Source organism: Apostichopus japonicus, chromosome 17 (assembly GCF_037975245.1).
Source record: "Apostichopus japonicus isolate 1M-3 chromosome 17, ASM3797524v1, whole genome shotgun sequence".
Taxonomy (NCBI): domain Eukaryota; kingdom Metazoa; phylum Echinodermata; class Holothuroidea; order Aspidochirotida; family Stichopodidae; genus Apostichopus; species Apostichopus japonicus.
In genome coordinates this window covers 15777479-15792228 of record NC_092577.1, presented here as the reverse complement: position 1 = coordinate 15792228, position 14750 = coordinate 15777479, and the positions used below count along the sequence as shown (strand labels likewise).

The window sequence follows — 14750 nt, the reverse complement described above, 5'->3', positions numbered from 1 at the left end:
TGCAGAGGCACAAAAATATGCTTCAAATTATTTAAATAAATATTAAAAAAGAAAACCCAAAACATGACAATAATGAGTTGGTGCCATTCCTGGGATAAAAAATCAAACAATATTCACAACACACAGTAACATTTAACTAGAAAATGCAACTTAGGTGAATTGAAGTTCCAATTATCTATAATTATTTTAAGAATCGGACTCCAATGACAGCTGGCCTTTACCAACAACTACATAAGCCTTCCTGTGCTCAATGTGGTGCATCTTTACTTCATACCAAACATAAACTGATTTTCTGGAGATAAGATAGAGCATTTACTGAGTTTTCATAAGGAGACTCCTGGTGACTTTCAAAATCACACACTTCTTGTAATAAATGTGGAACAACCAAATATGAGATATCTTCTAGCTTCTGTTCATGAGATATCATGTTTACAAGTTATAAGGGGACACATATGCACATACACAGCAAGAATGCATTATGATCATAAAAACAAGAAAGAAAGAACTTGCAGAAGGGCAAAACAAACTATGAGTAATACCCATTATGATGGTGTAGCTACCTCTATGCATGTTACATTCTGAACCATGTACACTCTCAAAGGCAAAATCAAGTGATCGCCATAGACATACACTCAGAATAAAGGTGTCAATCTACATGGGCATTTAGGTTCGTCATTTCAAAGTTTTTTTTTTTTTAAAGTTGCAATTATACTTGCACCAAATAACTATACCAAAGTCTTTATACTAATTATGGCACTGGATGTTCAAGCATTTTTGGCAATATTTTGGTACATGATATACATGATACATCAGAACAACCAAGTTTGGAACAAATGATGTCTTTATTCATAGCATACCAAAGAAATCTACTGCTTCTGCCATCATTTTGAACATGTGACTCTTGAATTTATCAAATTCTGTGAAAGACACAGGGAATAACACTTTGGCCATACAAGTATTGCCAATTGGGGAGGTTTCTTGCTGGTTGTATGTATTCAACTCTAGCTGGATCTCTGCAAGGTCATGATACAAGCAGTCTGATCCTGTAGCAAAAACAGCCAGTCTGTTAGCATTGTCATCATCTGTATAAAGTGAAAGAAACATATCAAAGATGAAATCTACTGCTACTAAAAATAACTTGACTACTCAAGATATTCTGTTTAGGGTCTCACACTGGTTCATGCAGATCACTTAGTACAACACAGGATAAGTGGTAGTGGCAGGTTAACAGTCAAAATTTAAACAGCAGAGAACCTAGTGAAGCATAAAATTTGCCATTGTTTGTACCAGTTAGAATAGAATTCTGTGTACTGTTATAGTTCTAACAGGAGAAGTGAAGACACCAAGGGGAAATATTGTAACAGCATGATAAATCATTAAACATTTAAGATTCTCCCACAGTTTTGTTTTGTTCAACAGTCCACTTACTTTATGCACAACACTCATAATCCTGCAAATTGTAAGACTGACCTTTTCTGTATACCCCTCCATTTTAGAGTTATGAGCAATTTTATGTTTATAACAAAGTACTTGTACCATTTAAAATATAGACAAAATGAAAACTTTGTGGGACAGAGATCTCTGTGTTGAATTAGATGAGCATGACACTGATGAAAGGTTTATGTGTATCTCTCATCCCTGCTGTGGTTTCATGTATTGAGCTTTGCTGACCTCAAACGACCTTTGACCATGCATATATAGAAACTTATGTGAACTGAAACCTACGTTGTTTTATTCATATTGAACACATAGTTACATCATCAGTATCTAAAATGTACTACCAAATTAACTAGATCTTTTAAGTTAACCGCTTACCAATTTCATTGATCAGTCTCTTTACAAATGTGGAAGAAGCAGACTGATCATTAGCCATCTTTTCAATAGATGGTTCCACCAATTTCTTTAGTTAAGCAGCAGTGATCTGCTGTGGTGTGAGAAGCTTGCTAAACTCTGATGCACTGAGGAGTGCCAGTGGGAACTTATCCTCACACTTCATCCCCTTCTGGATAGAGGATATTGCAGCACTCCTTATTCCAATAATGTAATGGTGCATCACACAAAGAACGAGATCATGCTTACATGTCACCTGTTGAACAAAGAAACATGTCTGTTAGTCGATGTAACATGTGCATATAATTTACTACTTCATGCTTACTTATTTGGGTATGAATGTTATGTAATGAAATCAACATTATGTGACTTTGTATGCATCGATCAGTCAGTTTTTTTTTAAATGTTAGAAGAATAAATATGCTTTGCAGTATACATCCAGTTCATTTGATTAGATATATATATATATCAGTTTGATCAGTCTTGTTATACACTCGTATAATTTGTACTAACCAGCCATTAGGAAATTTGAACATGATATAGAAGGCGGAATGAGAAGGGACAGAGATGTCTTGTGTATCAAAGTGAACAGAGATTGATGTTAATAATTACCAAATGCAACAGATTTTTCCTAAATTATCCAGAAACAGGTACTGTTCACACATTTCAGACATCTCCATAACTCTAAGTCAATTATGAATTGTCATATCGTATTTTGAGAATCACCCCTGATGATACTGCACTGAAATAGACCTTGCTATCTTATTTTTTTGGTGGGGAGGGCCTCTCTTTTGGCAAGCCTGGTCCCCTAGGCGAGCAAATCCTGACATCACCATTGGTGTAAACCAAAAAAGAAGAATATGTCAAAGATGCATCAATTAGGTCCAGAAAATGCCAGGTATGTTTGGCCAAATTTTTCTTGGTACACTACTGGCCAACTGATGGTGGCACTCTGTTTAGATAGTGTCATGATCTTGGTCCCTTTAGTGAAAGACCTTTCCTCGACCCTTAAGACATTTAAACTAACCCTTGGAATTTCCCTAAAAAGGTTTGACCCCCAAATTAAAACACCAAAACTCCCCCATAAAGTTCATAAGCCAAGTTTATAAATAGACCAAACACACTCACTGTCATCTTTTTGGAGGCCGGCCAACCACAGCTGTCTAGCCAATGGGTAGCACCCCCCTCTTTTGTTACCAGTGTTAGCAAGTCGTCATCCTGGTCACACTCTAAAATCTGAAATAAAAAGAGAACGATGAAGTTAACCACAATTTACGTTACTTCAATTCTTTTAGTAGTATTATCTGAAATGCTGAAAAGTAGCAAACCCATGTGACATGAGTTCCTTAATAAATAAATACTAATAAACACCAGACCTCCATTTAGTCCTCTGTTTTTGCAGTACCGGACTGTTCTGTGCCAACAGTTCTGTACCAAACAGTCTCAGCCCAAGGAACCAATCAGCAACTTTCTGACATCTGGAAGTTGAACACTCTAACCCAGGTTTAGTAACCAATTACACGGAAATAACCAGCTTCTCAGCCCAGCTTCTACGTTGCCACAGAAGACACACTGGAGGGAGGTTTGCAGAAGAGTGAGGGAGAAGTTGCAAGCCACATGGCTGCAAACAGCCCCATCACCATCTCTGTAATACACCTTAAACTCTAACACACCATATTTCACCCAGAAACCCTATGGATGTAGTTGCTACTTTACTAAGTAGAGCACTACCCAAATACAAGCTGACAATAAACAGCTGCCAAACAGATGCAAAACTAGTAATCCAATGCAGGATTATGTTAGTTCCTAAAGTAGAGAGGCAGAACAGATCTCAACATGCATGTCACAATGAAGCATGGTGACCCCCTGCTGTGTTGCCTACCAACTTCCTGAAAGCAGAGCTATGCCAAGGCCGGCAAGCAGCAAGGAAGTGAACTAACTATGAGTGCCAAAAGGGCAAATTTCCACTTTATCACAACAGATACTCATGAACTGAATAGTTTCTTTCATAATACAGTAGATGACAACAGCATCTTATCTGCACATATTGAGTTATTGGCTTCTGGATGTAATGCAATTGCTATTCTTGAAAGTACAAAGTTGTCTCATTCAAATTCACATGTTTATTTCCATTAAATAATATCTAGCAGGGTAAGATGAAATCCATACTTAACAGATTTAATAACATTTTCTGTTCTATATTAAAGTTTATATGTATATACCTACCTGTCTCAGCATGTCTTGAAGCTCAAGGTCAAGAATGTCATTGAGCTGAAGGTGACCAAATATCTCTTCTTTTGGCCTATCCAAGAGACAGCCTATCACAGCAGGATGGAGAGGGAGGTTCATGGGTATCCCATGAACAAAAGCTGCAGCAATTATTTTCCCAAGCACCTCAAACATCCCCGAATATAGCAACATCTGGTTGTTACTTGGTAGAAGGTTGTGACTCTGCGTACCAAAGAAAAGGTTCAGGTCTGACGAATACAATCTTCTCACCAGTAGACGAAAATTTTCCCGTAAAGGTCCACCTGCATCAACAGCCATCTCTCCATGAAACTTGACTTTGATGGGATTTTCAATTTTAAACTTCTTTTTAAAGAAGGCAATATTGTCATCCAATAGAGTATCCCTATCAACATAAAGTGTTAGACTAGGATTATTGTCAAAGCCTAAAATGTCTTTTATCATTCTTGAACCATCCTTTGGCTTGGATGGTGCCTGCAGAAGAGGTGGCATTACTGGCATCTGCATGTTTGTTGGGGAGCTTTGCTCTACCAGAGGATCTTCTGTAAAGTAAGAAGTCAGATTGACAAATTATTACTGTGCAATCTATTCCTAATTTATATCAGATTGCATACGTAAGGAAAAGTATACATAAAATGTATCAATGCAATATGACAAAGATCACTAGCAAAGTTTCCTACCATTCTTCTTAAAATTCCTTCATTGAAAGCCCACAAATCAGAGCAATTTTTGCATTTTTACGACATTTGTTTAATCCTTCCATTGTAAGTCATCACAACTTAATAGTGTGTGTTGCATACCCAGCATCATTAAAAATGAAAAAAAAAACACATATGGAGAACAGAAGTAATTTTAGCTATTGTTTCTTTCTAACGATAAAATAGAAATTGCAAAATCAAAACATTAACCAACCGTAGCAAAAACAAGAATTCAACACCTTCAAATGTAAAATTACGTTATGATTCATGACCTCACACAAACCACTCCTTGCTAGTGATTGTGGCGCTTTTAAATAAGAGCCCCCTTGTATAATTACTCACCAGAACACATCTGACATTCTGTGACAGAGGATGGATTTATGTATGTGCATCTTTCACAAACAAATGTGGCAGAAGGTTGCTCTGTGAATAAGGAACAAAACTAAGTATGAAATAGTTCCAAATGATAAATAACTACCAAAAATATGTTAAATAATGTACATTATGAAAGGACATTGCTGTTTCCTAAACATTAAATAAACTGTTCTGAATATCCCAGTTTGCATGTGTTGCTTTTTACCATTGTGTTGCATTGTGGCAAAACCAACATGAAACTCAAGCATCCAATGCTTACGATCATTTCTCACATGTAATACTGTCAAATCCTAGACACACTGCTGTTTCTGGGTTTTGGAAAGGCTAAAACAGTACTTAAGGCACTAAGGGATACCCACTTACAAAGTTTGAAGTTCAACCAACTTTTACTTCTTGAGAGATCGTGTTTACAAGGTTTTCAGACTTTGATACCTCTGTTGACCTCAAATGACCTTTGACCTCCTTGGAAAAAATAGGGATCGTCTTCTTTCTAAGGGCTACCCACTTACCAAGTTTGAAGTTCAACCAACTTTTACTTTTTGAGATATCATGTTTACAAGCTAAGGCATTACACACGCGCACACAATCACCATACTGCATAGATTCCTTCGGCCTTCGGCAAGGAATCAATAAAAAGTCAAACCTAGGAAAACTAAGCAGACTGAAGAAAAAACAGACACCCATGGATTACCAGTAGTATGTTGCCAACGATTAAATAAAAGAATAAGCTTTACCATAAATACCTAAAAGACTCCTCATGCAACTTAGAACTACACAAAATCGAAAGGAGCACACCTTTATTATAGGCAGGTCTAAGAAGATTTAATTCTATAATAGATTGTTAAAACAATCCAAATGAAACATGAAGTGCTATTAATAACCTTCTCCATCGTAAAGATAAAGCAACATCGTACCCCCTTCACTTCATGATGGTAATAACGAATCGAACAACATCAGCGAAATTGTGAATAATTACTTCAATTAGTTCTTTGTCAATACAGACCTGTCTTTCTAGCAAAATCCATACAACTAGTAAAGCTGCTGACTTCCTATATAATGTAAATCTTAATGATTCTTCTATGTTTATATCACCCATTACTGAAGACAAATTCATAGAAGTTGCACGATCTAGCTTCCCTTAATTTAAGCCAAATAAATCTGCAGGATATGATGACATTAAACATGATATAATTAAGGGATGTCCTTCCATACATAGCAAAACCTGTTACTGATATTTTCAATATTTCTTTTAAGAGTGGAGTCTTTCCTAGTCAGTTAAAAGTTGCTAAGATTGTACTGTATTTTTATGGACCTTAGTAAAGCATTTGAAGTTCGCAAAATTAGAACATATGGTACCAGGGGAAATGCATTGTTATGGTTACACAGCTAGCTTTCAATTTTTGCTCATATTTACTTAAAAAAGTAATGTATGTAATTTGTCGCGAGTGTTCTACTAGTTAAACCTTGTTTTTTTCCAATGTTTCTGAGAATACTTCCGTTCTCCTGCGATTTAGTTATATTTTGTACTGATTGTGAAGCTACACATGTAATGTAATAAAAACATGCCAACCAATGTCTGTTGCAATAACCAGGAATAGTTAAATTATTTACTTACTTCTACTACTACTACTCTCACTGTATGTTGATTTGGAACTCTCACCAAAGAGGGGTGTTTCATCAGCTCTGTCATCTTCCTGTAAATGTAAATACAGACTGCTGGTTGCGGTTCCATTCTATAACCATAGTCATGCAGTATTTTACTTTCTTTCAAACCAAAGTCCTGAAGTATTTAAATCTGTTCTGTCAGTATATAGCTCCCATAAAAATGGATGACGTGAGTTAAATTATTTAATTTTTTTCACCCATAATCCAAACAGCAATCAGACAGCTAAAACACTGAGTGACAGAATGGTGATAATGGCTGAAAACATTTCAGAAGGCCTATGAAATAAAGTGATAACATCACCTCCACACAAACAATCTGCTAAGTGTACCTGAAGAACATGGAATCATTATATGGACACCATAAATGAGAAGGCTTACCAATTTGTCATCTTCATCACTTGAGATGATTTCCTTAGTATGGAAGAAAGAGAGAAAATTATTCACATAGATGCAGTGCATTGAATGATTCCTTGCTGAAATTGTTGATTGGCAGACTTGAGGTTCTTTAAAAATTAGACTTATGCATGAAGTTTTGACCCTATTACCTCATTAATACCCGTAATATAACCACCAAAAACAATAGGGTCATTCTACTCACTAAAATCCATCTACATAGTGACTATAATGAGTAACAGGCATTCTCTTATACCTACACTAAATGTTGCAAAATTAGATGAAGCCACAACCCCTCATTAATATGCAAATTTATACAAACTTTAACATACATCAACACATACCTGTTATAACCTTACAACATGATACCAAGTTTCAGCACAGTGAGCCTTACATGACATTAAACTCCCAAAAAATATAATAAGCTTTTTTTACATTCTGATTGGAAATTAAATTCATGAAATAAGAATTCTTGAAGTGATCTTTATTGAAGTAATGTGTAATGTGGTTCCAAGCACATATTCATGTATTCAATCGTACTAGAACACATCAACACTTGTCTGCTTACACAAAGTATCTAAAAAAAAAATCAACCAAGGGAATTACGAAGTGAGTTGAGATCAATGAACTAAAGTCACCCTGTTGTCCTCTTTGTAGCATATAGCCACATGCTACTGTAGTTTACTCATAGTACCTTTTTAAATACTTGCAGATCCCGATCCGGGCACAAATATACTGTCTTCTGTGAAAAAATTTCGCAAATTTTCTCTCCACTGAGTGTTTCTGTTGGGGCAATTCTGGGTTGTAGTAAGACAACTCCCTCTGGTTTCTTAAGGCAAAATCTGAAAGGCAAAATTAAAGACAACTTCATGAGCACTTCCTTGAAGTGATTTGAAATACTCTTATTTAATACAGCCTACTTACAGCATTTCATTTACAACAATATACTTCAACAAAACATAAACATTATCCTCCATAAACCTTCACATCAGTCTTCATGCAGGCAACACACTACTCTTACTATCATGTTGCCCTTTCATGAGATTTTAAAAAAAAAACAGAGGAATATTACTTACAAACAGTTTGGCTTTTATGTATCATTTCTTTAATTTTATTTATTTCCAAAATAATTCAATCCTTCAAAATCTCTGTAACAGCATCACTGTGAACCATCCATTGAATGTGTAAAAATCACCTTCATGGTAGGCTAACATAAAAGTTGCAGGGAAGCAAGACTCTGTAATGTTCATATAAATAAAAGACAGCAGATTTTTCTAGTTAGACAAAAAGCCTGCACTACATTTCTGACATAATTTATCACAGTACCTAGAATCTGTTAGCTAACCTGAGTGGTACTGGTATTATCATATGACTCCATGTATGGACATGCAAAGTTACTGCATGTGTAGATCATGTACAGGCTTGTTGTAAAATATTGACCTGAACTACCTAATGGGGTAAATATTGACTATTTCTGCACTCTCCTGTACCTGCATTTTTTTTAACGAATATAGATTGTATGCACAGTTATATGAAATATAAGCCACAATTGGGGTCGTGTACCCTCGAAGTGCAACTTATAAATACCAATCTGAAGTGAGACCTGAAATACTGTTTTAAGTTGCCTATCTTGACCTCAAATACATGGCAGCTATGAAAATGATTTTACTACATGGTTCATTTACTTGTCACGCAAATGCACTATACCAGTGCAAAAGCACATGTTGTTTTGTTAGGCTTACAAACTTTTAATATAATAGCATGCATACAGCCATTATCAATCCCTAGATTCACCCACTACATTGGATAATAAAAGAAATTTAATCTTACGTTACACTTTCACCAGACGCTGTGGTCAGTTGATTTCTGAATGCATTGAAGAGTGCATCAAACACCTGGCCCTCTGACCAGCTTTTCTCGAACCTAAACGTATCTACCAACAACCCTTCTTGATGAAATTGTGCCCTCTCCTTTCCTCGTACCACTTTAGACCTGCATCAGAGAAATATAATGACAATCATCAGTGTAGTACATTATTGTGCATACAGTGTTGGCTGTATTATGCATCCTGATATTGTGATCATTGCAATCAATTGTCAATTCCACATGTTCATTACTGTACATCATATCGCTGAAACTATTCAACAAGGATCTTCTTAATTCAAAATTGAACCATTTGCAGTGCTAAACATTACACAATGATTCATTGGTTAACCAAGTCATAAGCCCACAAAACTTAAAGGTGTACATGTCATTTACATTGAAGATGTTGTACCTCAGATGGTTCAGTTTTTGCTTTTGGACAGTCAAAAGAGCTCACACCAATGCACTCACATAATGAATGGTTCTAAGAAGCTAAGTTTGAACATTGTGGAAAAGGATGCTAAAAGCATATATTCCTGGTGTATGCATGCATTATTAACATAAAATACCAAGAACTTTAATTTGGTTAAATTTTCCAGCTTAATAGTAACATGTTATGTATGAAGAAATGAATGCTTTGGCTATGGAGCCTGTGGTTACTATTAATGACTGTACAGCTTAACTATGTACAGTAGTTGAATTAAACAATATTTTCAAGCATTGCTATAAAAACACTTGACTGACCTACAAGGCTTTGATGTCAAGAATTCTATCAATTTGAAAAACTTTTATCACCAAGCAGTATTTCAACACAAAACAATGTATACTGTAACATGTTGTGATGTACAGTATGTAAAAGTTTCTTTTTCATTGAAAGGCCCCTTCTTTAATGAAATTATTATGTCAAGTTATTCATTGAATATGATCACTAAACATTAATTATGAACAAGACTGAGTACTATTAATATGCTGTTGAACATTTTGGAAATATATTAAATAACAGTCTCACAGCATTCCTCAAAACCCCATTCTGTGCAGCATGACGTACACATTCACCAATATTAACGATGCATTTTCTAATGCTTATGAAGACTTATATATAAACACTTTCAGCACATTCTCAAATTCCTTATGAAACTAGTCCCATATTGCCCCCTTAATCATCAGAGATGTTCCCAGTTCCTCTAATAAAGAAATGATACCGCAAACCAACCATTCATGATCAGGAAGCAGGATGACATCAATGCATTTTGATCCCAGCTCTTTCTTCTTATAGGGAACATGTTGCCTCCTCCTAAAAGCCCTCCTCAGTTCTTCTTTTGGGGTACACCTACATAACATTGATTTGAAGTTACATATTGTTTTGTTATTTGAGAAGTGTAATTATTACAAGCTTTGATGTTGGCTAATGTTGTGTTCTGCATGGTACAGTAATTATAAATGATTAATTTATACATATGTATATCCAAGATAATGTTGCCATAAACAAAGCTATTTTTATTAAGTTGATCTTACTGTATCAGTTTTTGACATTGATATTACACTGAATATGTCCATCAAAGTACAAACTTGAAATATTTAGCATAAGATGCGAGACTGATATGAATGTTCTACTATTCCCTTTAAAATATACACACTTTACCTCAAACATGTAATTCGCTCTTTATATTTCTTCGTACAGTAGATGAGCCATACCATACTATAGATGAGCCTCACATTAGGACACATGCAGATTTGAATCCAGCACAAAAAATTAACTAAAAGAAGTTAACATTTTTTATGTAGTACACTACAACTAAAAGACAGCATTCATTTAATGTTGTACATAAATTGCAGAATTATAATTGCTTAAAAGATCAATATATGAAATATATATAACAGTACATAGTTAAGTTCCAAATGATAACAGCACAATGCAGCCTCAAACTTTTACATGTTTTACACCTTCTTACCTGGGCTTCCATCCACTTGTTGATGGCTGAGTCAGTGGAAACTGCCTCTGGCTGGTCAATGGTGGTTGAGATGTTGATGTGGTTGGTGTTGATGTGGTTGATGCTTGTAGACGCTGTCTACCGGCATCCACTACCCTTGGTGTCAAAGCCTCAACAAGGGATCTAAAATCTTCTTCCTCCATTCTTTCCTATGGTTCAAATGTATGCACATATATGGCTGTTAGCCTAATTGGTATTAACTGTTGAAACTTTTTTTAAATTACTTTGTGGCTAACTTCGTAAAGAACCTTGGAAATGGTGAAAAACATTTTGAGTACAGTAGTCATACTCATACTGTCATAGTGATAGAAATGAGGTTAAAAAACGTTGAAAATACGTTAGCTTTTTCTTGGGTACAAGTGCAGACCAAAGTAATCAGTAAAAAACTTTATTTTCTAGCCCTATGCTGGTCCTCTCTGAACAAAGAATGAAGCAATTAGGCCCAGCATGATAAGTGGTGTAAAAAAGTGGATAATTTTGAAGCGTTTCTAAAAACATATTTCAATCTGGAGTCATAATTTTGCAAGGAAAACAGTGCGGCCCAATGTAGTTATAGCATGGAAGTATCACCTGTCAGGACTCAGGGTAATACTTCCATGGTTGAAGTACTATAGCCTGTATAGGGCCTATAGGCCTTTCTGCCTAGGTGCAAACAGGGCAAAGATTGGGGTGCAAGAAATTAGGCGATCGACGCACTGAAATAGGGATAAAATGATATTTGGATACTTGCATAATAACATTAACACTAAGCCACAGGTTATATTACTAATAGGGCCTAACTTTAGAATCCATACCATATGAATGGGAAAGCTTTCTTCGAATCGGCAGCATAACTAAGGTCAGGGGTTAGGAAGTAGGGCTAGGGAGTAGGGGTTAGGAAGTAAGGAATAGGGTTAGGGAGTAGGGTTAGGAGGTAGGGTATAGGGGTTAGGAAGTAGGGTCGAATGGTACGGATTCTAAATCAGAACCACTAATATGCCTAGTACGTAGTAGTAGTAGGCCTAGTACTACTGTCTTTACCCAAAGTTGGATATAAATGATAAGCCAAGGAGTTATATACAGTAGCCTATAGTTAGGCCTACCAGGCTACTGACAGTGGTGACGAAATGACGAATTATGGCCTATGGGTTAGCCTACATGAACGAAGTAGAACACTAGCCCAGGATTAAAAAGTAAGCCTAGGTTAGGGGTATTCAACGTTTAATCTTCACTCTCACCTTTTAACTAAATATCAAGATGGAAACTCGTGGAAAGAACTCGCCGACTACAGATAAGTGATTAAACCGCGTGGAGTGTTAAACACAGTGGTTCGTAGTAAACTCACTGATAGTTACAGCACCTTGGGGCCCGGTTGACCACTCGCGCTACGAAACAACTCAACTAATATTTCCTCGAAAATAAAATCGTTCTCGATCGAAATATCATTAAAAAATAAATACACACACTTATACGGTAATGGATGAACTGTACATCGTCTTACGTTACGCTGGATATGGTGTATTTGTTTCAGCATACCGAAATAAAAAGTTTGATATTTGGAACATATGGCGTAAATTCAAACGCCAGACTGTTCATTTCAAAATTGAATCTAGCATTTACGCTCGAGACTTTTGTATTATTTTTCGACACTTTTTTAATATTTTGGACATGCTCATATAATCTCTCGACACTCTTATATTATTTTGGACATGCTCTTATTATTTTTGGACATCCTCATATTGTTTTCGACATGTTTATATAAATTTGGACATGCTTATATTATTTTGGACATGCTTATATTGTTTTGGATATTTTGCAACATATGGCGTGAATTCAAATGCCAAAATGTTCAATATAAAGTTGAAGTAAGCAGTTACATTCGACATGTTCATATAATTTTTCGACACTCTCATATTATTTTGGGCTTGCTCATATTATTTTTGGACATACTCATATTAGTTTCGACATGTTTATATAAATTTGGACATGCTTATATATTTTTGGACATGCTTATATTATTTTGGACATTCTTATATAGTTTTGGACATTTTTGAAACATATGGCATTCCGTAGTAGGCAATATGTTATTAAAATTTACACTTTGGTAAAGATTGAAGATGGATGCTTTTTGAGATGGATATTTTTAGTAACTAATTCTTAGCCCATTTCAAGCCATTAACATACACGTCGAGGTGGTTAGGCCATTCGCTTAGCACAGTGCTGACTAGGTAGGATGTCATATTTTCGTATTTTGGACATTTGTAAAAACAAAAAATCTTTCCGAGAAACTCCAGAGGTGATTTGGTACAAACAAAAGTATACCTAAGAGCATTGTGTTACAACGAAAGCAAAAGGAAAGAGGAAAATCACAACAATAATTTTTTCTATCACAAACTTTATTGCCGATTTCGTATAAACGGGATATTTTCTCTTTTTCAAATAATCGGATTATGAAAAAAATAATCCGTAATCTGTATTTTCTGTTATGCATAATCGTTTCAACACTACTTGGAAGTGGACACAGTTTTGATGGTAGTCACCACTACAGTCTACAGTAACATAGGTCGATAGGCCTAGCTTTCTCAAGGCGGGCATCTACAATATTCTATGACATTAGAACGACCTTACAACGATAGTGAGCGCTAAAGGCAACACTCGTAGGATGAAGTGTAACCTGCAGAGACTATTCGTGGTAAAGTAGTGTAAATGCAAGTTCTATATTTGTTGTAGCATGATTGATATTGATAATTGTAGATACAGAGTAAAGATATGAAATTAGGAATCGAAATTAGAACTTCCAGTATTGAGATACTGCGTCATTGATGCTCTTGTATCTGCTTAAATTGTATTGCATCCATATCTGTGCCAGATTTCACATACCTTCTCAAACTTGCATTTAAATTCTTTTGACATGTTTTTTTCAAGTAATGTTGATGGTATGATTGACATGACACACTTAATAAGGTTATAAAACAAGCAAAGGCTTTGGGGTTGAACATGACTTTTCCATGAAATTTTACACATGCTTAGGCGCCTTTCGTGGCCGCTTAGATATTGGGCTCCCTTACTCCATGGGGTACATTCTCCCCAGTCAATTCAGCAATTGAATCTTGCATGCTTCTCTTATCTGGTGATTTTAAAAAGGAAGTATGCAATGATTCAAACATAGCTAGCCTAGGCTACTGTTCTGAGGATGACATCTTGCAGACCTCTCTGTTCAAAATGTTTTCCATCATACTTCCTAATGTAATGCTCAAGCCATACACGTGTACAGCTTTTTTGATACTTTGTGTAGAAATTCACCACTAGTGAAATGTTTTCTCAATAGTAATAAAGTCAAATGCAGAGTAATAAAGTAAAGTATGAGAGTACAATTGTAAAGCAAGTATTTCACGAAGAGGGAGAGCTGGAGTAACTCTGTTTAGCAACAACTAAAAGGAGTTTACCCCTGTTCGAGGTCCTACGGGGGATAAAAGTATGGTTTGGTAGAATAGACACTTTTTTTTGGGGGGGGGTTGGGTTTTTTTTATAGGGAAAGTTGTCTATTATTCAGTCAGGGAGATGCTGTCAGCATCTCCCTGACGCTGTCAGGCAGATGCTGTACAGATGCTTTCTACACTCTGTGTATTAATCTTCCCATTTATACTCCACAGCAAACAAAGCTGAAGATAAATCCCTCACCACACAAAACAGCCAACAAAGAAGCACC

General features: G+C 35.8%; 1 protein-coding gene across 2 annotated transcripts; it reads right to left on the bottom strand.

Moving 5' to 3' along the window:
* Positions 1-945: 945 nt before the first annotated feature.
* Positions 946-13108, bottom strand: LOC139984978 (uncharacterized). Of its 2 annotated transcripts, XM_071999140.1 has the most exons (12): positions 12280-13108; positions 11024-11211; positions 10285-10401; positions 9039-9200; positions 7903-8050; positions 7194-7226; positions 6766-6844; positions 5118-5198; positions 4057-4619; positions 2959-3066; positions 1816-2086; positions 946-1082 (listed from the first exon to the last, which is right to left on the bottom strand). In XM_071999140.1, the coding sequence occupies exons 2-11, from the start codon at positions 11203-11205 to the stop codon at positions 1907-1909; spliced, it is 1653 nt and encodes a 550-aa protein (XP_071855241.1). In that variant the 5' UTR covers positions 11206-11211; positions 12280-13108; the 3' UTR covers positions 946-1082; positions 1816-1906. The 2 variants fall into 2 exon arrangements, with proteins under 2 accessions (XP_071855241.1, XP_071855242.1); XM_071999141.1 differs by lacking the exon at positions 12280-13108 and having other exon boundaries at positions 11024-11404.
* Positions 13109-14750: the final 1642 nt, after the last annotated feature.

Coding starts and splice junctions, on each gene's coding strand:
- LOC139984978 (XM_071999140.1), bottom strand. CDS start 11,205: ATGGAGGAAGAAGATTTTAGATCCCTTGTTGAGGCTTTGACACCAAGG. Junction 5,199..6,765: donor TGAGAGTAGTAGTAGTAGAA/GTAAGTAAATAA, acceptor CCTTATTCACAG/AGCAACCTTCTGCCACATTT. Junction 2,087..2,958: donor CGGCCTCCAAAAAGATGACA/GTGAGTGTGTTT, acceptor TTTGTTCAACAG/GTGACATGTAAGCATGATCT.